This window comes from Pholis gunnellus, assembly GCF_910591455.1.
Source record: "Pholis gunnellus genome assembly, chromosome: 8".
Taxonomy (NCBI): Eukaryota; Metazoa; Chordata; class Actinopteri; order Perciformes; family Pholidae; genus Pholis; species Pholis gunnellus.
Window position 1 is genome coordinate 17,163,653 of NC_136534.1, and position 26,820 is coordinate 17,190,472.

At 41.8% G+C, this 26,820-nt stretch overlaps 3 protein-coding genes across 3 annotated transcripts; all 3 read left to right on the forward strand.

The window, feature by feature from the left end:
* Positions 1-471: 471 nt before the first annotated feature.
* Positions 472-4,744, forward strand: rpl18 (ribosomal protein L18). The gene is made up of 7 exons (XM_079164505.1): positions 472-507; positions 1,181-1,267; positions 1,394-1,501; positions 2,137-2,235; positions 2,365-2,488; positions 3,483-3,552; positions 4,612-4,744. Exons 1-7 carry the CDS (start codon positions 505-507, stop codon positions 4,685-4,687), a joined length of 567 nt encoding a protein of 188 aa, XP_079020631.1. The 5' UTR covers positions 472-504; the 3' UTR covers positions 4,688-4,744.
* Positions 4,745-5,130: 386 nt separating this feature from the next.
* sphk2 (sphingosine kinase 2) lies at positions 5,131-16,368 on the forward strand. Its single transcript, XM_079164492.1, has 8 exons — positions 5,131-5,170; positions 6,957-8,545; positions 10,629-10,778; positions 10,853-10,947; positions 11,069-11,184; positions 11,832-12,035; positions 12,115-13,717; positions 13,839-16,368. The coding sequence occupies exons 2-8, from the start codon at positions 8,089-8,091 to the stop codon at positions 13,899-13,901; spliced, it is 2,688 nt and encodes an 895-aa protein (XP_079020618.1). The 5' UTR covers positions 5,131-5,170; positions 6,957-8,088; the 3' UTR covers positions 13,902-16,368.
* A 749-nt stretch (positions 16,369-17,117) lies between these two features.
* cyth2 (cytohesin 2) lies at positions 17,118-26,255 on the forward strand. The gene is made up of 12 exons (XM_079164501.1): positions 17,118-17,245; positions 19,527-19,677; positions 20,021-20,087; positions 20,174-20,292; positions 20,381-20,461; positions 20,671-20,783; positions 21,156-21,304; positions 21,405-21,516; positions 22,140-22,216; positions 22,833-22,904; positions 23,016-23,170; positions 23,358-26,255. Exons 1-12 carry the CDS (start codon positions 17,179-17,181, stop codon positions 23,443-23,445), a joined length of 1,251 nt encoding a protein of 416 aa, XP_079020627.1. The 5' UTR covers positions 17,118-17,178; the 3' UTR covers positions 23,446-26,255.
* Positions 26,256-26,820: the final 565 nt, after the last annotated feature.

The following is a 26,820-nucleotide window of genomic DNA, read 5'->3' on the forward strand; positions in this document are numbered from 1 at the left end:
TTCATTTTTTTCCTATGTGGTGATTCTTTTCTTTTGAAACATTTGATCAAGAAGCTAATTGTATACTTGTGTATAATTAGATCCTTCTGATTTGGCACCTCAAATTGATTGAGAAGATGGTTAACAGAGGGGACAGAATTTCTTGCCTGCAAATAGGATATTTGGATGAATTTCATTTTAAATGGAATGGCATTACAGTACAGTCCGTAACAGGACAGTACAGAACATATAATGTTAAAATAAACAGATCCAGAAAATAATGGATAAATAATAAAATAGCCTAATAATTAGGCCTAATTATATCTATAATTGTCATTATAATCAATTACAGAGATTAATTTTTTTCAAAAAGTCAAATGAGTAATGAACTTCTCCTCTCAACCACTGGGGGCGATGTCCTGCAGGAAGCGCCTCCTCTGTAACCAATCAGAAACCCGAGATTTCAGCGCAGTGTTTATCGCGAGACCTCAGCTCTTCCTTTTCCCTTTTCGCTCTGAGCCCAAGATGGTAGGTACTGCTAGAAGAAAATGTTGAATACAATAGCCTAACTATCCACGGTCATCCTCTGAATTAAAACATCTAGTGATCATAGTGGCATTGTTTACGTGTTTTAAACATAATTAGTGTTACAGTCCTGGCATGATTTCTTGTGATTAGACCATTTAAACGAGACTAGCTTAACGTTACCCTGGTGGATGCCGATGTAGTGTCGTCCAGGCAGCCGCTTCACGCCTCAAAGTGGACCAGAAACGAGCAATAAAAGCGCTCCAGGAAGCGGAATGTTATGTTCATGGTTTCTAATTTGCCCCAAAATTAACTCAAGTTCCCAAATGTAAAATTCAGACACTTTGAAGTGTAAACTCATTGAATGTGCCGCTCGTGCTAACAGTTAGCTGTGTAGAGTCAACGTGTGAACTGGCCTGTGCTAATATTACGTGTTGAGCTGCGTGTTGCTTTTACTCTAGAGACATTATCGTTATTATTAATTTTATTATGTACATTCTGCTCGTAGTTAAATGTTGTGTTGTGATAGATTTGAAAGTAACGTTTCAATGTAAGAGTAGCTATGGAGGCTGTGTGCCCTTAGTCTCAGTGTAATGTTTAAGATTATACTTATAGGAGCTGGTTGTTAATCTATTATAGCTGTTTATTGTATTCATGTGTTTGTTTACTTTTCAAGGGAGTCGACATCAGACACAACAAGGACCGTAAGGTGCACAGGAAAGAGCCAAAGAGCCAGGACATCTACCTGAGGCTGCTGGTCAAGGTAACTTAGATTTACACATGCTTCACACTACAAGTGCATCTTATTTTGTCATCTTGGCACAGTAACTTCTGAGTTGACGTTCCGGTCTTGCATGATGTTCCTAACCGTCCTGTTGGGTTCTTACAGTTGTACCGGTTCCTGGCCCGTCGCTCAAATGCTCCCTTCAACAAGGTCGTCCTGAGGAGGCTCTTCATGAGCCGGACCAACAGGCCGCCCATCTCCATCTCCCGCCTGGTCAGTTCTCAACTGTCTCTCATCCTGCTCATCACTTATGAGTCATTTTGTTTGCTCTTATTAGATATGTAAGCTAAAATATTAGGACTGAAAAGCATTTTTGGTTTGACTGTTTTTATTGATGCAGAGATCAGAACCACCTGATCAGTGTGAGTGCAGATATGATAGATCCACAAATCAAATACAGTCTCTTTGTCAGTGTATGAAATTGTGTTACCACCATCAGTATAATTCAGTTAAAGTGGGCTCATTACTTGGATGTTAGTGCCACAGTGTCCCTGGCCTCATGTGAACTTCAAAATGCGACATTGAATTTTGTGTATTGAGGTACACAGACATTTATATTGGAGTGAAAGAGCGTAGCAGTAGATGACCTGAGTCTGACTTTCATGATGTAGTTCGGATTGGGTCAAATTTAGATAGAAGTTGTTAGTCAGTGTTAATTTGGCTTTCAAGTTGCATTACCCCTTAACGATAACAATGGAAATGTATGAAATAAAGTTTAACTGGTTGTAAAATAGAAATATTAAAATAACTGATTGCATAGTATTGCCCGGATTATAAGTCCTAGTGTTGCCGGTGTCTCAGCCCAGTGTCGGTTGCTGAATTTGTGACTTTGCTTCCGTTGCATCCAGATCCGTAAGATGAGGATGCCTGGCCGTGAGAACAGAATCGCTGTTGTTGTGGGATCAGTCACTGATGATGTCAGGATCCAGGATATCCCCAAGCTCAAGGTATCAAAGCAAACTTCACCTATTATGTTGTTTTTCCTCCATAAAGATACCATTCAGTCGACTGGGGATCATTCCTCAATGCTGTGTTGTCTCTGAGAAGGTTCTCACGTCCCGTTTGTTCTCCCACAGATCTGCGCTTTGAGGGTAACTGATGGTGCCCGTCGCAGAATCCTAAAGTCAGGCGGTCAGGTGATGACCTTTGACCAGTTGGCTTTGGCTTCTCCCAAAGGACAAGGCACCGTGCTGCTGTCAGGTAACTAGACATTGGTTCTATACATATTAATATACCACAATGCAATAAGAGTAGATAAAGTAAGCCGTAAGTGCTGGGGGAACTTTGTCCACCATGGTGGTCTACAAATAAAGCCCACATTTAGTCCTGTAGCAGTCAGTTGGGAATAGCAGTTAAGATTGCCAATAAGGCTACTCATGTTAACTTGTACTCAAGGTACTTCTAAGCACTTAAGACAAGTGTGTGTGCAAGAATGAGAGGCAACATGTACGTTTCCTTTTTGCATGAGAGGATTTTGAGGACTGCCCTTTTAGTCCACACATCTTTTGATTTAAGGAGGCACTTAAAGGGGAACTTAGTCTGTAATGTCATAATACGGTGGAGTACTGCATGTATTTTAGTTGCATTCACATGAAATCAGGCAGCCGATGGCAAACCTTTGTTGGGTTTTTTTTTTTTTTCAAGCTGTCCAGAAGGTGTTCGTCTACCTGATTCTATGTGAATGCAGCATTATGAAAGCAGGTTTTATCTGTGATCTGAACTGATTTTTGGCAATTAATTACTTGTTGAGCACTGTTCATTTGAATTTGTCAGACTTAAGAGACCTTAATGTCTCAACATTATTTTCTATATGACAGGCTTCTCCTTTTTAAAGTCACAAATGCTAAAAACTACAGCATCAAGTGCTAGTGTGAGATTACTGGAAATAATCATTAAGTGTGGTTTTAGAAACTGTCAAAACATGACATCAAAATGAAATGAATAACCACTAAATTGGAAACTCACATTTATAACTTTTCATTCTTAACATTACTTCAGATTTTTTAATCTACTGATCTGAACTGTAATAAATCACTCCGCCACTCTTAAACTCCGTCAAACCTGTAATTTGAGGATTGTGTGCTTAATTCAGTCTTTGCCACAAGTGGATACAAATGTGCAAAATGTGGCATGTTAGCAGCTGTATATCATTCGTATATTTTAATCATAACATGGTTTTGTTTGTTTTTTTCAGGACCCCGTAAAGGCAGAGAGGTGTACAGGCACTTTGGAAAAGCCCCTGGAACTCCCCACAGCCACACCAAGTATGTGTATAGTTGATGTGTTGGTTCTGTTGTCAAACACAAAGCAACATGTTTGCGTTAATCTGTCCCAGAAAATTATTTTACTGTAGCAGTATATCGATCAATCTACCAGGCACCGAATTGGCCCAAATGGAAGGCGATGGTTTTCTTATAGAAACTACACCGAGACGTCAGGTTTATACATTCGGCAATCGGAGTGGTCTGCTGTTCTAGTTGATACCATATTGACTAAATATATACAGCATTTGTCCCTACTCTTATACGGCACTAAAAATAACTTAGCATTTAGGTCACAGGTGTAATTTGATGTGTACATGTGGTTGGATAACATTTTGAGTTGCCTGGGCAATGAAATCTTTATCCATTAAGAAGCAAGTAATCAAGCTTTCACAGAGGGAAAAGCACAGGTTTAACTAATAACATGAATCTTCACTTTGTTACTTAAAGCAACAGTGAGTTGCATTTATATATTGGTAGAAATGGAATATAATAAGTGTTTTCTTTGGTGTATAATCAGCTGAAAATTATAATCAATCAGCCTATGAGACGGGCTGTTCGGTTGAATTCTGGGAGTTCACCAAGATAACCCAATGTAGTTTAAAAGTATGTTGTGCTGTTATACATAGGTATGTAGTTGGAGGAAGGTAGAGTTATTAGTTTTGCAGATAACTGGTGTTTTCAGAGCAGACATTTTGACTTGTTGGAAAAGCACAGCTGTTACTATAACATTAACAATGTCGGTCTCTGTTATAGATTCATCATTCATTTTACAATTTACCTTTGTGACACACCTCTTATCATATCTGACATAAAACCCAATGCCACTGAGCTATTGTGTATCTGAGTTGCTATCAATGATTTCTGAACTCGCACACTGAGTGAGTAGTTGGCACCAAAGTAAGAGAGGAAAATTGTGTTTAATGATGACTCTTGGACCATTTTAGTGATTGTAGATAATATGCTAGATTCAGTTTGCAGCATTGATGGAGCCATGAATATTATGCTATGCATAACTGTATTATGTGAACGTCATACTAACCTATTCCTTCTGTTTTCCAGGCCCTACATCCGCTCCAAGGGCAGGAAGTTCGAGAGAGCTCGTGGTCGCAGAGCCAGCCGTGGCTACAAAAACTAGTCCGTGTCTGTTTTCCATGCAATCTGATACAAATAAAACAAAGCGACTGTACAAAACGAGTTGTCTTTTGTGTTTTTTTAAAGCTTGCAAATACACCTGTCACTGATTTTTAAGCAGAAGATGTCACGCTGATTGACATCACCGGAGAGGACGGAGATCAGGTTAAAATATCTCTTATTTACAACTTTACATACATCCTATTATTTCCAGTTCAGCCCATTTTAACGTATATCTGACGTCACTAATCGTATGATCAGTATTGATAACGAGTTGGCCAAGAGGGGAAAATAAACTTGCTTACCCAGGAAGTGGTCTGTGAATGATTGGAGAATGTCGGTGGGTGTCGCAATGTTTTCCTTTATCGCCATTGGACTTCCTGTCCGCCGCTCAAAGCTGCTGCTGCTGCGTCTCCACACACTTCCTGCAGCGAGCTACAGTTTCCAGAGCAAGCGACTACCTGTGAGGGGGGGGAGACAAGATGAGGTAATTATGCTTTAATAAATAACCTTTAACTTGACTCCTTCAAAGCCGGTGCTGGTCAAAGATATCACTTTAAATGTTAGCAGTTGCTCGTGTTAGTCCGGCTTGAGAGAATCCAAACTGTTAGCTTAACGTTGTGCGCTAACTTGGTTATACCTCCTTAAACCTACCGGTAAATACAACGTGACATGGGGCTTTTTCAGCACACCCGTGGTGGTGTTTAATCATTTCAAAGAGGATAACGTTTTAACAATGCCGTAAGTTAGGTTAAACTTAGGTTATATGTTGAGTACCACACTGCTAGCCGCTGCTAACTAGCATTGTAACTGACAACGCTGTCAGGCATCAGTTTACGTTAGCTACTGTTAGCTACTGTATTCACAACATTAGCTGGCGTTTGTCTATTACGTTTGTTTAACGTAAAGATTCATCACTTTAAACGCGTTTTGTTTCTGATAGATATGTCAAAGGCTGCAACATTCATGCAAATATCTATAAAGCTTAGGTGTGCCGTAAAGGTGACTGTTAAGCTACAATAGTTAAGTTGTTCAGCCGGCTAACAGCCTGTCGTCCTGCTAGCTAACGCTCGCTGGATGTCATTGGTATTAAAGTTTAAACATTTTAATGTCACTTTATATCATCGGGGTTATAAGCCAAGATACCAACGCTGTAAAGTGTATACATGCCTCTGGTATGTGAATGCTCCTGAATTCAAAGTATACGGTAACCGAAACTTGCCCAAAATACCCCGAAGTCACTGAACAACAGGCTCATTGTGTTGGGGACACAATTAGCCTGCTGACATTATTTCTGGGTGTCCCCGCCCAGCACTTCAAGGACGTGAAGGTGCAACAATGGACACCAGTGAGCTCAGTTTTGTGTTTTTAAAAAAAATTTAAAACAGGACATTAGCCAGGTATTGATTTTGTCTGCACCACATCTTGCATAATGTGTCTGGGCTGTTATGAAACTTGAAAGAAAAGATGTGACAAGTTTATTAATTTATAGTCCAGTCGTTGCACTTTGACGCACTAAAGTCTAATTAACTGGATCCTCATCTAGCTGTTGCATAATATAAATGCAATAATAGTAAATTGCACTTTGTTACTACTACATTTGCACTTATGTTACTATTTTGTTGTAGTGTATACAGTATATCCTAATCTCACATGCATTTCTAATGGTCATTACATTTTTAACCGGCACACTATGAAGCTACCTATTATAGGGAACAATGTAAGATTGTTGCATGCTAATGCGTATTGCAAAGCCTCTACAATTCACCACCATTTAGGTCAGCAATTTGAAAAATCTCAATCCTAGATTTGAATTGCGAAAGAGACGCTGTTTCCCCCAAATCCCGTCGCACAAAAGCTCTTTTAATACAAGAAAAAAAGAAGAACACCAACCAGATGTGGTTATCCACATTCAACCTTAAATGCAAAATAATGTGGCGTCTCAGCAAGTCGGGTGAGGATGTGTGACTGTTAGTCATTATGTACAAAGACGCACTTGGGGTCAAGAGGCACGGTAGGTCTTGTATTGCTTCACCCTGTAACCGTAATCTCTTCCTCTTATCGTGACGGTGCTTCTCTGTACTTTCTCTGACTCCAATTGTCAAAATATGGTTGAGAAATACTCTCCTTTGCACAGTGAAATCCCAGGTGAATTACAGATAATTACAATTATATATTCAATTCATTTAGTGGATCACCCATACACTAAAGTTCTGTTTTCTACACTTCTACAATTGACTTGTGTCCTCCGCTCCTCTTTTGTGTTGGTACAGGAACAAAGATCTTCGGGAGGGAACGTGAGGCTTGACTCAAGGACACTACCATGACATAAACTGAGGAGCGACCAGGAACTGTCTCCGTGTTTGTCTTTTGTTTTGTTTCTGTTATGTAATTTTGTTGTTGTCTAATCTCCACCTGTCTTACCTGGTGTTCACCCTCTTCTTGTGGAGAACAGATAATGAAGTAGTATTTGTTTGGCTGAAACATTAATGTATGACACTACTGTCTAGAGGACTATTAGTATAGTCACTCCTCTTGTCTGCCTCCTATATCACTGAGATTAAAGATAGCAATACAGGTATCAAAGGTCTTGAAAACGCCTGCACTTATCGTATCTTTGTGGCATTAATTACATTTCGTCCAGCACCTACCATGCAACACACTCCGCAATATTCATTACTTTTGCATTCATTTTATGTAATTGTTGCAGCCTCCTTGTTTAAACAAGGTGTGTTTGTTTGTCTTATTCATACTTAATAGAGCCATTTAATTATTTGTCCATTTGTGTAATTATTTAAAGATTTATTGTTAATTTGGAGGAGCTGCTCTGCTGCTTTATATTGTTATCGCAATAGGAGGATTTGGGATGTAATGTAAACTATATATTTTTTTTTTACTGATGCAATCTTATGAAGAAAACATTTGTTTAAATAACTGATCTTGTTCTGTTGTCTTTGAATATGTTAAAGTGTTGCTCACTCGTTTTTCCACTGGCAGTAAACTGTAGAAGCTGACGACTCTTCAGATCAAACTTTGATGGGAGCTTTCTGACTGTGACACAAAGACAGATCTTTAGCAGTTCACTGGATAAATACTCTCCCAGAGGAACCTTTAAACTGGAAGAGGTGTTTCATTTCTTTTCAAATGAACACATACTTCTTAAATGGACAGACGGAAACAGAAACTCGGAGCAGCGTTTTTTGTGACACTGAAGAGGGAGAATGATTTTGAGGAGATTTCCGGGATAAAGCTCTGACTGACTTTCAGATACATTTTGATTATCACTTCAAATCTTTAAGAGCTGCCAGATTCCTCCCTTCAAGCTTCTTCACTGGATAAAATACGACCCTCAAGCTCTGTAAACCAACGTTGTCCTGATCAGCCTGGTCCGCTTCAGCAGCGAGGATGCGATCCCCAGAGCCGTCTTCACCTTCCACAGCAGAAGCCCTCCTTCATGGCCAATTTGCCAGCTGGGCTTCAGGCAGCAACAGCAACAATAACAGCTGCCCCAACAGCCCCGGTGGTCCGGGGGGTCTCTCCCCTGCGGCCTCCCCTACTCCGGCCTCCAACTATGCCTTGACCCTCACTCACACCCACATACATATCCAGCGGCTGTCACCGAGGTCGGGGAAGGAAGCCCGTCTCTTGCTGCCTTTGTCGGAGCTGGTGGGGTGCAGCTGCCCCCGTGCCCCGGCGCCCCCTCTTCTGGTGCTGTACTGGTACCCGCCAGGCAAACGACGGAAAGGTGTGTCTCGGCGCAGGCAAGTGAGGGCCTACCTGGCAGAAAGCAGGAGCGAAGCCGAGAGGTGGTCGGCTGCCGTGCAGTGTCTACTGAGAGGTGTGACCGTCACTGCTGACACAGGTGAGTGTGTTGTGTGTGTGTGTGAGGGCTGTCGGATGGTGTTACAGGACCATACTTGTTGTATCCCATTAACCTCAATTTGCCTACATTTTAATTGGCAATTCATGAATGTGAACATCATTTTGCTTTTGCTCATATTTTTTCAGTCAAAGTTTCAAGTATTTACTTTTAATGCCTCCGCACTAGAGGCTGTATGTGTTTGGTTTGTCCATCTGTATGCTTGTACGTCCGTCCGGTACATTCTCGTGATATCTCAGAAACGGAGGGAGTTTCTTCAAATTTGGCACTTGTTAAATGATGAACTGATTAGAAATTGTTCGGGGTCACTGTGACATCACAAAACACATATTTGGTCATTACTCAAGAATTTATATTCTTATTAGGACAATTTCACACAAATGTCTAAAATGATAAAAGAAGAAGCGATGACATTTTGGACAGACGTGGATGTAAGTTGCAGCTTGACTGGTTGGCGGAGCCACACAACAATAATAATCCTGGCCTTTGATTTATGGTGGAGTTACAGTGAAAGGCTTTATCAAAAGGAAAACATTGTTAGTTTACCGTAGATGTGTGATTTACCTTGGCTTACCTCATTGTTTGTGTCTATGAATAAGTCTTGAATTCCTGTTTACTACTTGAAACCACACAATGCTGCCTCATGCCGCCTTGATTTATGCCTCCTTTGTAAATGCTTGCTAATTATAGCTTAATGTCACAGTGAACCAAGACTTTTCTGAATGTACAGCATTCATATATTGTCACAGAGAACACACATTTAACTAAGAGTAGTTAAGCATTTTAGGAGTTATGTAGGAAACAAAGGGGGGATTAACACTAATACACTAAGAGGATGTGAGATTTATTATTCAGAATATTTAGTTTGGATTTCAATGTTTGTTTCACCCGACTTCATCCTACCTTTAGCTCATTCTTCTTTGTTTGTTTTCCTTATCTGTCCTGCACACACGGTCCGTATCACATTCACTGTCAAATTTAGAGACCAAGAGGGTGAGGCTGCTTTGCCACCCCTTCCTCAATAATCAAACAGATAGCAAGGCCCTGCACAGTGTTTACTTTCTCTCTGTGTATTTATCTTTACTGTATGCGTCCTGCACTTAGCGGGAATCTCTTATCTCTTCCTGTCTCTTTCCTTTTCTTTAGACTTCATTTTTAACATATAATACTCTTGATACTCTCCATAATTTGTCTTCCTCAGTCTTTACCTCTCACATCACTGTCTCCTTCCCCCATCAGAGGTAAAACTGTCAATCATTTTGTCTTTCTATCCCAAGCCTCTGTTTGCCCCTTGTCTGCTCCTTCCTCATTGACACTCTGTTACAGTTCTCAGTGTTGCCAGCCTTTTGTTTCACCCCTAGTGTCTGCTCCACTTTGCTCACATGGCCTTCATTCTTCCTCATCTGTCTGTCATATTTCTCTGATCCAATCACTCCATTTCTGAATCACTTGCTGTCTTGAGTCTGTGAGTTTTTATGCTTCCGAACAACATAGCTGTGGTTCGCTGGGTTTTCTGTTGATTCAGTAGTGTTCTGTTTAATAATCTGGGATTATCTGTGAGTGCATCTCCTTCCCTGCACCGCTGGCAAACATCTGTACGATACTGAATCTTAGATAGATCTTCAAAGCTGTTTTATTTATTCTAAGTGTCATATCTGGGCTGATGAAAGAGCAGAGAAGGGGAATGTTGCCTCTGCACTCCAGTTGGACAGAAAATGAATGATTTATTATTATTTCACCACCTTGTTTTATTTCATTCTTATATTCTGAATGGTACTTGTGTTTCACCATGCATCTGAATTTAAATGATTGACCGACACACTGGCTCACTTACAGTTCTACTGTTGATTGGTGGGCATTGTCCCTGCAAAATAAATAAATAAACAACAAACACGCTGTCGGGTGGTAGTATTATGCAGTGTGAAGTAGATCCAGTGAGGTGAAATAAAGGACAGCTCCCTGTAGGCTTGCTTTGTAGTGAACCTCTAGTTCCTTTCTTTGTTCTGGACAAGAACTGTGTGAGTTTTAACTTATTTATGCTCCTCCCCCTTTCTTTTTCAAACAGAATTTTCCAGAAGTCTGCTACCTCGTCCCAGGCGACTAATGTTATTGGTCAATCCCTTCAGTGGGAAGGGCCAGGCAATGCAGTGGTGTCAGACCCACATCCTGCCAATGATCAGAGAGGCCAACATCAGCTACAACCTTATACAGACAGGTAACACGTCAGATACTATATTTACGTATTAACACGCATGCATAACTGGTGTTAACTTAATGAATCTGTCTCAGAGCGTCAGAACCATGCCAGAGAGCTCATCAGAGAGATATCGCTCTCAGAGTGGGATGGCATCATCATCGTCTCTGGAGACGGCCTGCTGCACGAGGTGAGTCGTGTTTTTGTTGGGCTGAGCATGGTAGAATCTAGTGGTTATGGTTTGACAGTGAAGATATTTATTGTCTGGTTTTAGTACCACATATATGTTAAATTGTGTTGTGTTCCTGCAGGTAATTAATGGGCTGATGGAGCGTCCCGACTGGGAACAAGCAATAAAAACGCCCGTCGGTATTCTTCCGTGTGGCTCTGGGAATGCACTGGCTGGCTCCATCAACCACCATGCAGGGTAAGCATGCATCATTCATATCTGTACAGAGAATCAGTCAAATCTGGTTTTCCAGCCCAATGTGAAACCAGACAATTACTCAGCTCTGAACAGAAAAATTCATTAAGGATATCTTATCATATATCTTCTCTGTAATTTCTTAATGAACACTTTGCAACTACAACAACCAAAGTGTTACTTTTATCAACTGGAACAGAAAAGCATGAATTAAGATTCAAAGATCGTGAGAGCGCGTGCCTGTTCGTAACGGGCCGAATGTTGTTCTTGAACTGCTCAACTGCTCATTGACTTGAGGGAAGTCAAGAAGAGTTCTGTTCCGTTGTAATGTTATGATATTCAGCTGTAAAAGTGAACTACAGTCAATGAGTCGTGGTCTGTGAAGGCCCGCTGCAGACGACCTGTTCAACTCACTCCCTGAAGCCCTGAAGCCCCTCCTCCACGGCTGCAAAGAGCTGTTTGCTTGTTTTTTCAAAGTTTATTCATATTGAACGTGACAGACAGCGCTTCCTTGATGTTTTCGTCCTCAACTTATTATCTTGACATCGATATCTCTAAATAGTGGAAGGACTCTGTATTGACCTGTTGTTTTGCACAGTTCTCTCCTTATCTTTCCTCACGGGATGTGCTGTTCTTTGTATCTCCCTCAGGTATGACATGTGCCTTCGGGAGCCCCTCCTTTTGAACTGCTGCTTTTTGCTCTGCCGAGGCGGTGTCCGACCCATGGACGTGGTTTCTGTGACAACTAGCCCTCCTCCCTCCATCAACAGCCGTGCCGCATCACCCAGGAGACTGTTTTCTTTCCTCTCGGTTGCCTGGGGCTTTGTGTCCGATGTGGACATTGAGAGTGAGAGGTGGGTGTGTAATTGCTTAGACTGTTCAAACATCCACCATTGGCTTTGCTCATCTAAACGTTATCCTCTATTTCTCCAGGTACCGTGGCCTGGGCTCTGCTCGCTTCACCCTGGGCACCCTGGTGCGTATAGCTTCTCTTCGATCCTACAAGGGTCGTCTGTCCTACCTGCCTCCGTCTGTCAGCGCCACATCACCAGATGACACACCTCCTCTGCCGAGGAGACCCCTCTCCCGCAGTATCACAGAAGGCCTGGAGGGCTTCTGTCGAACGCCCATCCATCGCACCTGCTCTGACATGGGCATCAGTGAACAGAGGAGCCTGCGTAAGGATGAGGGAGAGAGGGAAAAAGAGGACAGGCAGAGAGAAAGGGAGAGAAGAAGGCAGAGGGCTAGGGGAGGAGGAAGCGGTGTGGTGAGGGCAAGCAGCCTGGCAGAGGACAGAGAGAGGGAGGGGGAGGTGGAGATGGACGCAGAAGAGGAGAGGGAGGGGACATGTTCGGAGAGTTCAGAATCAGCTGAAAGGGAAGACTGCAATATGGGAAGGGTGGAAAGGTTGGCCGGGATCAAGGATGAAAGGGAAGATGAGGGAAGGGTAGAGCAAGACTCCAGTGAGATGGAGGAGGAGGATAGGGGGAAGGATGGGGGAGGCAGCGGTGGTTCTGCAGAGGGGGAGAGAGTGTTGCATGCAGGAGAGCTGGAAGAGAGCTGTGGGGTGGACGCGGGGCGAGCGGCTGACGAAGAGCAAGAGGGTTGTCTCACTTGCCAAGAAAGCCTTCAGGGGGCCAGACAGGCCCTGAGAAAGAATTCAGCACCTTCAAGCCAGATAGCCAACACTCTCTTCAACCAGCCTCTCAGTCAGGAGGCCGACACAGATTCGGGCCCTTCATACGGGGTGGAGGACATAGATCTGAATGGGACCTACTACCAGAAGGAACCCTACCAACTGGACGTTGCTCGTGAGCGATCTCTGACCATCTCCTCTCCCTTTCGTCACACTCCCTTCTCCTACAAGCCCAAGTCCCTGGACCAAAACCAGAATGCTTCTCGTCCGAGGCCCCTCTCTCTCCTCCAGCACTCCCACTCAAACTCCCTCCCCCCTAAACTCCCATCCCTCTCCCTGTCTCTTTCTCCCACACCCCCATCCTCCCCTTCATGTGCCTCCCCACACTCTTCATCCTACCTCGTCCCCCGTCCCAATACCCCAAATTCCACGTCGCCCTCGCCATCTCTACGCACACCGTCCTCATCTTTTAACTTTGACATTGCTGAGCCAGCAGGACCGCTGAAGAACCGTCCTTTTATCTCACTTTTGAATAACCCTCGGGATGACTTGTTACCCCCCCTCGACCAACCGATTCCCACCAGAGATTGGATCACCATTGAAGGGGACTTTGTCCTGGTGCTGGCCCTCTATCAGACCCACCTTGGGGCTGATCTTCATGCTGCGCCCCAGGCCAGGTTCGACGATGGGCTGATCCACCTGACCTTTGTGCGGGCGGGGATCTCCAGAGCCACTCTGCTGAGACTGTTCTTTGCCATGGAAAGAGGAAACCACCACTCTGTTAGCTCGCCGTATGTGAGCCATATTACCTGCAAGGCCTTCAGGCTGCAGCCTCTGTCTACACGGGGGACTCTCACTGTGGATGGAGAACTGGTGCCCTATGGGCCTCTTCAAGCACAGGTACGTCAACTTTTCTGTCTATTGTGTGCTACGTTTTAATGCTGTGGAGTTAAGTTAATAAGTGGATGTGAGACTTATCATTGGTAATCATTTTATTTTCTGATCTCTCTATATTTCACAGGTTCATCCTTCCTTGGCTCGTCTCATCGTTGGTGACTCCGGAGTGAAGATTACCAGATTCTAATCAGGGATTGGTTTATCTGATTGACAGATGCAGCGCTCTACTAAATTATGTAATCTCTGTTGTCATCTGTACCCTGAAAGAGAGGGCGGGGCATCTGAGAGACTTAAAATAGACGGGAATGCAGAAACTGCTTTTCTGGGGTTTAATGAAAGGGATAACCCACCGAGCCACGCGTCATTGGAGCACGACTGCAGGGATTAATAGCGAATTTGAAAATGGATGAAAAATGCGCCTCATTGCACAGCTGTTGGATTACGCAAAGCGTACCCCGAGAAGCATGAAAACTGCACAGCCTGGGATAGTTAGAGGGAAGAACAATCGAATGTTTATGGAATTTTTTTTGTGCAGATAGTGCATGTGTTGGATGTATACATAGCAGTATGCATGCAGAGAAGCGCTACCTGAATTTTGCCTTTTAATAAGATGGAAAGAAATCAGATCAAATTCAGAGAAATATGTGTAAACCTGAAATGCTATAAAAAATAAGATTGGCCCCAACCTTTTATCTTCAACGCCACCCCAACGTCTAAATGTTTGAGTATAAAAACTTCCGTCCATGAAAGGAATGCCTTATCTGACACTGGACAGTACAGTTGTACCTTTGCCCTTACTTGCTCCTACATGTATACGAAACCCAAATATTCCTGTGCTGGGTTCACACTACGAGCGGCAGAATCAACAAAACGTCCAAGCGTGAGCAGCTACGTTATCGCTGAGTCGACAGTGAAGTGTTGCTCAAGCAGTTAATTAGTTGACGCTTTGTTGCGTCATTAGGCCGCCAATGAAAATGAAGACTGTTCCTGTGTCGCTCGTGGTGTGAACGGAACATGAGTCTCTGTCCACCTGTCATAGTGTCCGTCCACTACATCATAGCAGAGCTACACTCGTATACTTAGACAACTGGTAGACCCGCCTACTTACTGCTCTCTTTGAGCACACTACTTTCCACTGTTCTGAGCATCAGTGGAGAAAATTTGGACAAACGTACACTTCAATGACCATTTTGTTCATGGAAGGGACTCCATGTAGAGCAGCTAGATCAAGCTTTTCAGGGTCATTACGTCAGTAGGAGCAATGGAACCGTTGAACGGTGACCATTACTGACATTTCTACATAATCTGCCTGTTTTTCAAAGCCGCACGACGATGACTTTAAACTTTGCAACATATTGAACATAAAATGATCTGAACAAAGCGAGCTTCTTTGTCAGTGGTTCAGATCACTTAGATGTCTAGAAAATATCACTATCTCTGAGTAATCGACTATGGAAGCGTAGAGCACTTCACATGCCTCTGTTAAGTAGTAAGTAGTGCATTTATGTTGCACAATAACTGGAGTTGAGGCAGCACAGAAAAATCACAACACTAGAAGGCTTTGTAGCTTTTACATCCACAGAGTAACAAAGAATCTGAGACAGTTTGTTCTAGAAATGGATGCACTAGTATTTATAGCTTAGTCCAGATACTATAATAAATGGATCACATTACATTCCTCGCCTTAAATGAATTAAATGCCTCAATCTGAACACTCTAAACTTTTGAAAAGTAGGACTGACTGATTACAAAATTATTTTGCCGTAGATACAAACAAGGGCACAATACTACGTCCAGCAGCTCTGTGCTGTCAGATCAGACTTTTGATCGACTGATCTGTTAAATTAAGTGATAAATTGGGTTTTAAATTGAAAATATCTTAATGTTTTTTTCCGATTGTCGATGTGCTCCTTATTAAAATCAAACAGCAGATCTTGGAGACCGCACTAGGAGTTGTCATGTTATATGAATAAATTGTGGAAACGTTATAATAAAAGCTGATGATATATTTGGTCTGGACAAAGGATAAATCATACGCATGTGCAAAGTCTTGTGCCGACTGCTTGGATCGCCATCCACATACTGTATGTCTTTGGTCATGCCTGGACAAATCAATGCCTTTGTATAATAAGCCTGTAAATTCTGGCTGCTCATAATGAACTGTTAAAACATGACTGCAGAAAACGGAGTAAAACTTTTTGCTCACCAGGCCTTTATTTTGCTTCTTTAATTTTTTGTTTCCATCGAGCACACAATGCAGCTATTCTACCACAACTACACTGTGCTCACACAGCTACAGAATGTGAATGCAACATTTTGAGTCGAGGCTTGTAACAGTCCCAAATAGCAGGATCTATATACACTTTGAATGGAGTTGTTTTGCCAAAATGTTTCCTCGCAATATTCACTAGTTTACCATCCTAAACATTTTGTCGTTGATGGCGATAGCTTGGACTCTGGTGTTATAGACCAAATTGATATCACAATGTCGGGGTATAGCCCCTCAATTGATCATGCCATTAAGTTCTCTGTAGTGGGCTGCCTGTAATGAAATTGTAATTATTACTAAAATCATATGAATATATGAAATATTTAAATACACAATGTACAGTTAATAGTTATACGTTTTTGAATAAATGTAACTTGATAAGTTTTCTGGAGCAGATCTACTGTACTTTTGTCACATTAATTTGTCTTTTTAATTCTGAATACAGCGAGAAGTGCTCATGTGATATAAAGAGGTGGAGCCACATATATCTAATGGCAGTGTTTAAACTACTGGCCGTTGATCAAGACGTAGTTTGTCTCCACTTTTCACAATCACAGTACACTTAAAAACAACGGAGAGGAATATCTTTAGTACAGTTTCACTATTCCTGTAACTTGCTTTTACTGTCTCACTCTTGTAAATTACTGACTAATAGAAATCATTTTTGTAATACTTGTGTGCCATTTGGAAAAGGCCTTTCTTCAAAGTCTCCTGAGTAAATACACATTAGGTCCCATGGCCCCAGAGGAAATCAAGAGGACAATCTGGTACATATAAAAGCATCAGAACCGCTACTGAGTGGGCATTGTGGTTGGACCTTTGTATTTCTTTACAATGAATGACCTCATTCTTAAATTATTGTTTTTTAACAATGAAATCTATTTATATCATTATTAAAATATCTTCTTAGTGCCCCTTGAGAGGTGTGCAGCTAGCTGGAAACATCCAGACACTTCTGAGTGTTTTTTTTTACCAAATGTAAAAGTTTACTTTTAAAATGTATTTATATTATATTGTATGTCCAACTTCAAGTGTTTTATTTTGAAAAGCAACTGACCGGAAGAGTCAGACAGCGTTTCCGGTGTCGCCACCTTCTTTGTCTCCGGCCCAACATTTCGACACCAGGGGTTGTCTATTTTTTCCCTTTAGTTTTTAGGATATATTTATACATATATCCCTAGTTTTCTGATATTGAATGACAGTCGACTCTGAAATATTGATGCCTAAAAGTAAAGCTCCAAAAATGGATGACCTGGACTACAGTAAGTGGGCTGAACGTTACTAAATAGCTCTATTTGCATAGGCTGCCTCAAGCTAACTGTGGCTAGCTGTAGCAAGGCTCAGTTTATTTGCTCAGGTGTGACACGGAGATCATTCCGCTTAACATCTAACGTTACATGATGGACCATATAAATACCTCTGCCATCTTTTCCGAGAAGTATGGGTGTACACGCAAACCACACTTGGTTAAAATAAGCCATAAAGATGCATTAGCTTAGCCTAACGACAACTAAATATTTATTGTTTCACTGCTCGGGGCTAACGTTTTAGCTAATGTCGGTGGGCATATGTGCTAACACCCTGACCAGCCTTCAGGTTGCACAAGAGCTTGTTAAAGTCGGCATTATTTTACTAATGAAATCGTCACCCTCCTCCTATCACTACCCTGACTGCTGCATGAATCAGACCGTCCTGTTGATCCAGACTGTGGGCGTGGTTGGTTTTGTTTTAGAGCAGCTGTTTGTTTAGCAGAGTAAACACAGGAGGCTGGGAGGCTTTGGGTGCAAGTTTGAGCTCGTGATCTGATTTAAAATAAATCATCACAATGTTTTGTGCAAAATTGTAACTTTATAATGGAGCTTTCACACACACCACACACAGTTGCTAGTTTATATGGTACACCTAGCTAAAGTCTATTACATCAACTCAGCAATATGAAAGTTATGTTTTTGTTCAACTGAAACTGGAGTTGTTGATTCAAGTTGATAGTCACGGATTAATGGTTCAGAGACTACAGTCTCTATTGCTTTATGCTTTGATGTGTTTCTAATATTTTGTCCACCATCAGTGACAAGAATTGACCCAATAGTAAAAACTCTACAGCATATCACAATATACCACACATCCTCAAACTACAGTCTGCAAAGTGACAGTACAGAAGAGTCAGCATCTCTCTAACAGGGCCTCGAATATTTCAATATTTATTATGGAAGAACTGGGATTTAGTGCAGGACTGACTTTTTATACTGCTTAAATGTTATCTAGGTGTAAACTGGCAACTGGGTTTATAATCCATCTCAGTTTATTTGAGTTGTCAGAAGATATTTATACGCCAGCCATTTTTAGAAATGTAAAGTGATACGTTGACCAAACAGGCAGTCCCGGTTTGGGTACAATTATGTAACTCAAATATAATCCAGCCTTCGAAACCATGAACAACAAATATGATTTTACAGTTGGTGAAATTCCTGAGAAGATGTCTGATTATTATGTCGATGTATCACTTAGTCTAATGTTATCTTTAGCTACATCCCTCACAACTGGTTTGATAGAATTGATTGTGTCAAAGTGTTCATGCCATAAAAATCCTTCAGTCGAGATCATCTAAATAAACTGCTGTCTTACCAGTGTGGCACTGTGGTGCACAAGCCTGTTTGCCCACATCTAAAATGTGATCGTGTGAGTGACGGAGCAGCATTCAGTCTAGACAGATTACAGTACTCCACTTTGAACGCTTTTTAAAAGGGACTACTTCCCCAGTGGTTTGTAGCTGCTATGAAAACAGTTCACAGTGAGCAGAACAAGTACAAATCCATTCACCTTAATTATAATGATTCATTAAGTTGTGACTGAAGTCTCATCACTCAGTAAATACAACTTAAACTAATTCCCCGCCTTGATACCGATAGTGATGAGCAAAAATGTCTTATTTGATGAGCTGATATCGGCTTTCTGAATCAAACCATAGATGTTTCTCATTGACGTGTATTTGTGGGAGAAGTGTTTTAAAACTCTGACTTTGAGCTTTATAGTAGCCTCGTGCTCATCAGTGTGTCACAGCTCAGACAGTAGACAGTGGTAATGCTCTCATGCATGTTATTGAGACGACAGAACAGGAGGCTGCAGGTTTTCTGTATTCTTTTCACAGATTGCACAAACGGGTGCAGTAAGGAGATACGGGAATATGAAAGAGTGGGAAGGACAAGAAAGGGACAGATGAAGGCAAAATGTTTGAAAGTGTGCTGTAGTAGTAGTGTGACTGATTACAAATTAAGAGGCAATTTTATCTTCACAAACGTGTCCTCGGCCAGTTTCTTTCCACTCCGTTTTGTATTCAAGTTACTACCGCTTCTTTCACTCCTCTCCACTGTAAGATATTGATAGACGGAGTAACAATTGCAGTTCTCAAAATAGTTGTACTTGATGTTTTTTTTTTATGTTACCAATAAAGACACAGTCTGCCTTGTTATGTTGTTAGGGCACAGTCACCACGTGTTATATCAGCAGCAGTAGTGGAGTCATTCTTCTTCTCTTCCCTTCCAGTCCCCGTAGACCTGAGCCCAGAGGAGCGCTCTGAGCTGGAGGACATCCGCAGGAGGAAGGGCGTCCTGCTGCAGGAGATCCAGAGGCTCCGAGAGGAATTAAGAGAGGCCATTTTGGAGGTGGAGGGGCTGGAGACCAGCACAGAGGGCAGGTAAGACAAAAATGCCCACAGTAACATTGCTACAATACTCTAAGCAATATCGGATCCGGACAAAATGACAAGAGTCGGCTTACTTGATCACCACAGTGTGCACAGGTTTTTATTTCCCAAATTCATTATCACTGGCAGTTTGTCAACTTTATCACTTTGTTTACTGGGACAACGTGACTTGAAAGGTTCTCTCACTGTTGTGGATATTATTGGTTGGTGTTTCGTTTTCTTGTGATCTTCAGTGATTTGTTATTCCGAGCAGTTATAATTATTGTTCAGGAGATGTAACATGAATGCTACGAAGGCCATTCTTTCTTACGTTTCACTTTTTTGCTCTCTGCAGTAAAACTCTTCAGAAAAGTAGGCATGTGGCGATGGGAAGGAAGAAATTCAATATGGACCCCAAAAAGGTAAAACTCTCGGATACTTGTACATGTGTCCTCCGCCTTCACTCTGTCTCGGCTGTGTAGTGACGGACTCTTCCCCCTCTCTACAGGGCATTGTGTTTCTGGTGGAGAATGAGCTGCTCAGACATACTTCAGAGGACATCTCCCAGTTTCTCTACAAAGGAGAAGGCCTCAACAAGACCGCGATAGGAGATTACCTCGGAGAACGGTGATTGGTCTAAAAATGTCTCCCGTCCTTTTCCTCTTTTTTTGTATCAGCCATTTTTAACTGTGATCTCTCTGTTGCTGTTCTGCAGGGACGACTTCAACATCAAAGTTCTTCAGGCTTTCGTTGACCTCCATGAGTTTACGGATCTCAACCTCGTCCAGGCCCTCAGGTAAACTATGTTTGCTGTGTATGGAATCTCTTGACTAGTGTCCTGGCATTGACTCTGATAAACAAACCTTCTCCGTGATGGAAAGTCCCACTCTCATTGTCCTTTCAGGGCAAGGGGGGGGATGCAAGATAGCTGTAGTGACTGTCTAACTCTGCGTTGATTGCCAAATTTGTTTTTTTTCTGACTTGACCTCGACCTGTCCTCTGCAGACAGTTCCTGTGGAGTTTCCGTTTGCCTGGTGAAGCGCAGAAGATCGACAGAATGATGGAGGCCTTTGCTCAGAGATACTGCCACTGCAACCCCGGTGTCTTCCAGAGCACCGGTAAACACAAACACGTTACAATGCATTTCATGCGGTCTAGTCTGATACCAACATAATGTGGGACGACTTCTGTGTGTGGTTGGCAGCTGTCTCCTTGAATCGAGCTTTATTTTCCTATGACGTATTGCAGGAAGGGGCACTTCTCGTAAGGCGTGCACTCACACAAACAACGACTTACCAGAAATGACCAGATATGAAAGCATGCAGAGACTGACAATTTGCAAACATGGCTTCTCTGTTGTACCAGTTTCAGTTGTTTTGGGGTTTTCATTCATTATTTACTTAAATTGTTTGAGATGAGGTTCAGCTATACACTTTTAGTTTTTGTGCAGACCATAAATTCAGCACCGTGCATGTCTCTCCTGTTCGCAGACACGTGTTATGTGCTGTCGTTTGCCATCATTATGCTGAATACAAGCCTCCACAACCCAAACGTGAGGGACAAACCCGGACTGGACCGCTTCATCTCGATGAACCGAGGCATCAACGAGGGAGGAGACCTGCCCGAGGACCTGCTCAGAGTACGATGAGCTCTACGTTATCTTTCCTCTTTGGAGATGGATAAGTGACAATTAACATGTAGCCAGTGAAGCTATTTTATCATCTTATGTGTTATTACAGAATCTCTACGACAGCATTAAAAATGAGCCCTTCAAGATCCCAGAAGACGACGGCAACGACCTGACGCACACCTTCTTTAACCCGGACAGAGAGGGCTGGCTTCTGAAACTTGGTGAGATGATGCCAGTGAGAGTACTTCTACCCTTCATGTTGACATGGACGCTGATCTTACAACTATTCCAGATGTCGGGACTGTAAACTTCCACACAGAAAAGACAGTGATGTGTTCTGTATGCTAGTCGTGTACTTTGTTCCGTCTTCAGGCTTTGTGCTATGGTGAGCCGGCCCTGTTGTCTGAGGTTTGCTGGCTCTTTGCCTCCACTTGGACTAACCGCTCTCAGTGTTGTGGCATTTGAACATTGCCGTAGCATGATGGTGAACAGGAGACTCGCTTTCTTCCGTCATGGCAAACATCTGATTTTTCTTTTGCATGGCGGGACCTGTGATCTCTGTGTCACTAATTAATCTCTTTCTCTTCCTCCTCCCTGTCCGTCTCTCTTTCTCTATTTGTCCTCTGTCTTCCTCTAAATACTCTGGTCCCCTTTGTCTCTGCTTCCACCCTCTACTGCCGCTGCTTGTTTTCTCAGGAGGTATGTACTTACAGTTGTTGTAGTTTTAATAAATAGCCCCGTAGTTAGCTATAAGAATGTAGAAATAGTATCCTTTCAACTTTGACCACCAAAGGAAATCTTTTTTCTCTCCTCTCATCGACATGACTGTGTTCTTGTGTTTCAGGGGGACGAGTGAAAACCTGGAAACGACGATGGTTCATTCTCACAGACAACTGCCTTTATTACTTTGAATACACCACAGTAAGTCTGTGTTAAACTGTCCTAACAGGATGTTGCTGCTGTATGTGCATTGGCTTTTCTAATTATATTTTTAAAAAAGCTAAATAATTAGTGGCATTGTTGTTATCTTACAATATAATGCGCTGATGTTTAGAATTGCAAGGCTGCTGGGAAATTGTGATTGTCTGTTAAAGCTTATTTGAGGCCGATGGTTAAATACTTTACGGTATCTTTAAGGAAGTTACTGAACTCCAGAGTTGGATGCATAACTGTGTTAATCCCGAGAGGGCAAACTGGTTTGGCCCAAACACAAAAGTAACAAAAGATACGCGAGTCGGACTGGTCTGAGAGACAACATATCACAAACATACTGCCATAACAACATTAACACAAACTCATATTCCAGGAGGATATCTTATTTAACTTTTTCGGTTTACTCATTTATTAAATCTTAACTGTTTGATTACTTATTCATTGTTTTTTACTGATGCCTCTTGTTGTTGCACTTTATCCTTTGCTGCTGTAGTTCTGCAAAATGTCCCCGCTGTGACTAATAGAGGATTATCTCTTTTTTAAACAAAGGCACTTGAACGTTATTGCGGCTCTAATCTGCTGTGATTGCGTGTTTCACTAACAGGATAAGGAGCCGCGAGGTATCATTCCTTTGGAAAACCTCAGCATCCGGGAGGTAGAAGACCCAAGAAAACCTGTAAGTTTGCATTTTCTTTATACCGCCATATGTAATTATCATAGTTGTACTTTTTTACAAATTTAGTGTGTGCGATTGTTCATCAAATTTCCCTTTCCTTTCTCCCAACAGAACTGTTTTGAGTTGTACATCCCCAACAACCGTGGTCAGCTGATTAAGGCGTGTAAGACGGAGGCCGATGGGAGAGTAGTGGAAGGAAACCACAATGTGTATCGTATCTCCGCCCCGACACCCGAGGAGAAGGATGAATGGATCCACAGCATCAAGTACGGAAATACAAATGAAGGATAATGTCACACGAAAAATGGGGGTAGTGGTAGACCAGTAAGACATTTTAGCCAAAGAACAGGTCCCCTCTTCTTAATTCAAACATCCTAAATGCTGTCTGGTCTTTTCAACTGTATATTTTCATGATCCACACAATTCAATAGTGTTTCTTTGTCACTTATACAGATCTGCTGTCAGTGTTGATCCCTTCTATGAAATGCTCGCTGCCAGGAAGAAACGTATATCTCTGAAGAAGAAGGAGGAACAACCCTAGAGTATTCCCTTCATCCTCTCCCTGTCTTCCTTTTGTCCTTCTCATCCCTCCTTCCAACCCTGGACACAGGTTTTCATCCCTGCTCCTCACTACCCGTTCATCAGTTTTACTTCCCCCTCTTTCCTCCGTCCCCAAGAATGCATCCTCTCCCCCGATAGGAGGACTCCCTGCTGTCCTCTCGACTAGACTCTTGAAAGCCTCACCCAGAGTGACGCGTCGGCCCGCTGTGGCTGCCTCTTGTAATCTTGTTTCTTACACTACCGCTGTGCTACACAGCCAGAGCGCCGTCTGTCCCGTCCTCTCACCACATTCCCCTCTCTCGTTCAGCATTTAAGTAAACTGTGAAATGTGTCTTTGACCATATCCACACTGTGTGTGTGATTTCAAAAAAAGCATTCTCCACCCTGCTTACCCAACGTGGACAAATACGCAAACGCTGGGGAAATGGAGGATTCATGATTTTCGGTCTCTGAATTTAATTGTGAGAATCTTACTTCCTACTTCCTCATTCGCAGTTTCTCCGTAAACCACAAACAAAACGTTAAAATCAGCAGACATATGTGATGCTGCTGGCTGAAGCAGCTTGTGCATGCTTATTCATTTAATACTACTTGTTATGCACGACAGACTTTTAGACTATCTGGAAGCGACGTCTCTTTTTGACATCTCTCTGCATTAGTGTGAATATGGTCTTATTAAGGGGAGCAAGCAGCTTCGGTTCCTGTGAAGTCGTCTTTCACATGTATTGACGCTGCCTGAATGAGAAACTGCCTTTTCTTGACGGTGCTGACCCCAGAAAGAAATGTGAACGCACTATTCAAACACTAACGAGATTTATTTTTAGCCATTGTTGGTCCGAGAGGAATCCGTCAAAGCAGCTAATGATTAGAGACGTGCCCGTTGCTTCCTGTAGGACTCCTACTGGCTTTGACACAACTTGCTCCCGTCTTCACTTAGATACTGAAACCATTATGTGAGGAAAATGTCACTGTTCATTACTGTTCGTTACTGTTGATCTTCAAATATGGTCGTTTCTCGAGGCAGAAAGGTTGCTTCACCTGCAGAGTTAACGGAGACAGCTGTTCCTCAACTTCCAGACAGCTGCTTGTTTCATTTTACTGAGACAATATATATTATACGTGTTCTTCAGCATGTTTTTTTTGTTTTGTTTTTTACATGTTTGAGCAATAGCAGAGTAAACTGTAGTTCCAGTCCGTAGGCTTGTTTACAGATCCTTCACAACACTCTACTGAGCAACGGTCGCCTCCTCTCGTACGTAATGTTCTAGCGCACCACGAATCATTTCCTGCTCGCCGACGAACATTGACATCTTTCTCACAATTACTCTGTCAGACATTCAACTGTTAGAGCCCGGTCTGTCCGCTCGAGTGAGTTTTAAAGAAATCACAAAGGCAGCTCATTACGATGTATACTTTTTTTTTTTGTAAATAGATGTCAGCATATTTGTTTACGATACACATAGAAATGATTTAATTTATTCTTTATCTTTTGTTAAAATCTGATTTTTGTACGAGCTACTGTAGGACTGCATGTTGATAAATTGAGGTGTCGGTCGTAGGTACTGACGCGTCGCTGATCATGCTAGTGCACTGATTTTGAAAAGTGTTAGTGTTCCCTGTTGACACGGAAGAATTGCATTTGATATGGAGGTTGATTTATGCGTAGAGTGAATTGTTTAGAATATTAGTTTCATTGGAAAATAAGAAGATATTGAGGGCGATGTTTAGTAGTCTGAGTTATCTCTGGACCACCCTGTGGGGGTTTTTGGAGTAAACCGGACTCTGTAAAGCACAAGCAGTGATGAGTCTCACACTCTGTTAAACTATCATCCAGTTTTACTTTCTGCCCAGTGTCCACTTGAAGTGTGACGAAGCTGTTCACAACTTTACCGTCATACCACAGTGATAGAAATGAAGAGACAAGAAAAACAAGGAACACTAAGAAAGCTTTGATTCATTATATAATAGTACAATTTCCAGATGTAATGAATCAGTAACAAGTCTAGATTTGTGTCCAGTGATAGCTTTGCTTGACATCCAGTTCATTAAACTTATTACTAGTAGTTTGTTGAATTGGCATTTTAAATAGTAGTGAAAATACTTGTCAACTGCACTTTATCAATTTTTAGCATTTTGGAGAAAATGCTGTTACTTTGACTGACAATACTCCGTATCACCCTCTACTGGCGACGTCACACACTGCAATATGATGAAGGATGAACCATGAACTGTAGAAATACTGTAGAACGCCACCACCTGGTCAGGGCCAGCTTCAGCAGTTTGTTTTTTAACAACATGTAGTATTTGTTCACCTGATAAAGATCATGTTGTTTGAAGTGGAATGAGGTCTTTTCTCTCTGATCAGAACACGTAGAGCTTGTTTTAAAGACACAGCAAGTGATTAGTCTTTAAAATACAGATCAAGGATTGCCTTTTACTTTCCTACTTCATCAAACTGACAAAGGGCCTAACTTTAAACCTCCATGTGAGTGCATCCACACAAAGCATGGACTGTCTGTAGGCCTTCACCTTCTGGGTATTCTTGAAGTGCAAAGTTGCCAAAAAAAAACAGTCTGGACAACAAATATTTCCATTGAAACTAAATATTGAACACTGAAATGATCAGATTGAAACTGGACCTCTTTTTCTGATTCCACCTTTTTCAGAAAGTGTTAATTTTGTATTTATTTATTTTTATTTACTGTGAGGTGAAGATGGATAGATCATCTGTAAATGTAGCAAACTGAAAACGATACATTGGTGCCAGTAAACTACTGTGTAACAATAAAAGGTAAACAGAGATGATGATGTATGTGTTTTAACTTTGGTGACATTCTAGCACACTAACGCACTAAACCAAGATGGTGAACATAGAAATAACGCTAACGTTATACCTGCCGAGCATCAGCATGTGAGCAATGTGAGCATGTTTAGAACAGTTGACCTGTGTCAGGTTTGGGATTGACTTCCTCAAGTGACGACAAACAACTGTTTTTATATCTTTTTATATACATTTTCATAACATAAAAAAAAAAAATCACTCACACACACACACACAATCTGTAAAGTCAAAAATCTAACCTTTCCTAAATTCAGTGTTTTATATACAGTACATGAACAAATATACAGTCAAGGCCAGATCATGTAAGGAATTAAGAAGCCACAGTGCAATGACCTGATCACACAAAATACACAATTTCAAATGGATAAATCAAAAATATTGGGAGGAGAAAAAAAGGGACAAATGTCAGCGATTTGTTTGTGAGTATATGAACGTATTTTGTTCACAAAACGAGGCTGGAACTCTTAGTTCAGTCTGACAAGCTTCGCAGTATTTCTCCCAAAATAAAACATC

Excerpts from the sequence above, each read along its gene's own strand:
- rpl18 (XM_079164505.1), top strand. Across the intron at positions 1,268-1,393 it reads ACCTGAGGCTGCTGGTCAAG|TTGTACCGGTTCCTGGCCCG; the intron begins GTAACTTAGATT and ends GGGTTCTTACAG. Across the intron at positions 1,502-2,136 it reads CCATCTCCATCTCCCGCCTG|ATCCGTAAGATGAGGATGCC; the intron begins GTCAGTTCTCAA and ends CGTTGCATCCAG.
- sphk2 (XM_079164492.1), top strand. The coding sequence starts at position 8,089 with ATGCGATCCCCAGAGCCGTCTTCACCTTCCACAGCAGAAGCCCTCCTT. Across the intron at positions 8,546-10,628 it reads GACCGTCACTGCTGACACAG|AATTTTCCAGAAGTCTGCTA; the intron begins GTGAGTGTGTTG and ends TTTTTCAAACAG. Across the intron at positions 13,718-13,838 it reads ATGGGCCTCTTCAAGCACAG|GTTCATCCTTCCTTGGCTCG; the intron begins GTACGTCAACTT and ends TATATTTCACAG.
- cyth2 (XM_079164501.1), top strand. The coding sequence starts at position 17,179 with ATGACAGTCGACTCTGAAATATTGATGCCTAAAAGTAAAGCTCCAAAA. Across the intron at positions 20,462-20,670 it reads AACCTCGTCCAGGCCCTCAG|ACAGTTCCTGTGGAGTTTCC; the intron begins GTAAACTATGTT and ends TGTCCTCTGCAG. Across the intron at positions 21,517-22,139 it reads GGGCTGGCTTCTGAAACTTG|GGGGACGAGTGAAAACCTGG; the intron begins GTGAGATGATGC and ends CTTGTGTTTCAG.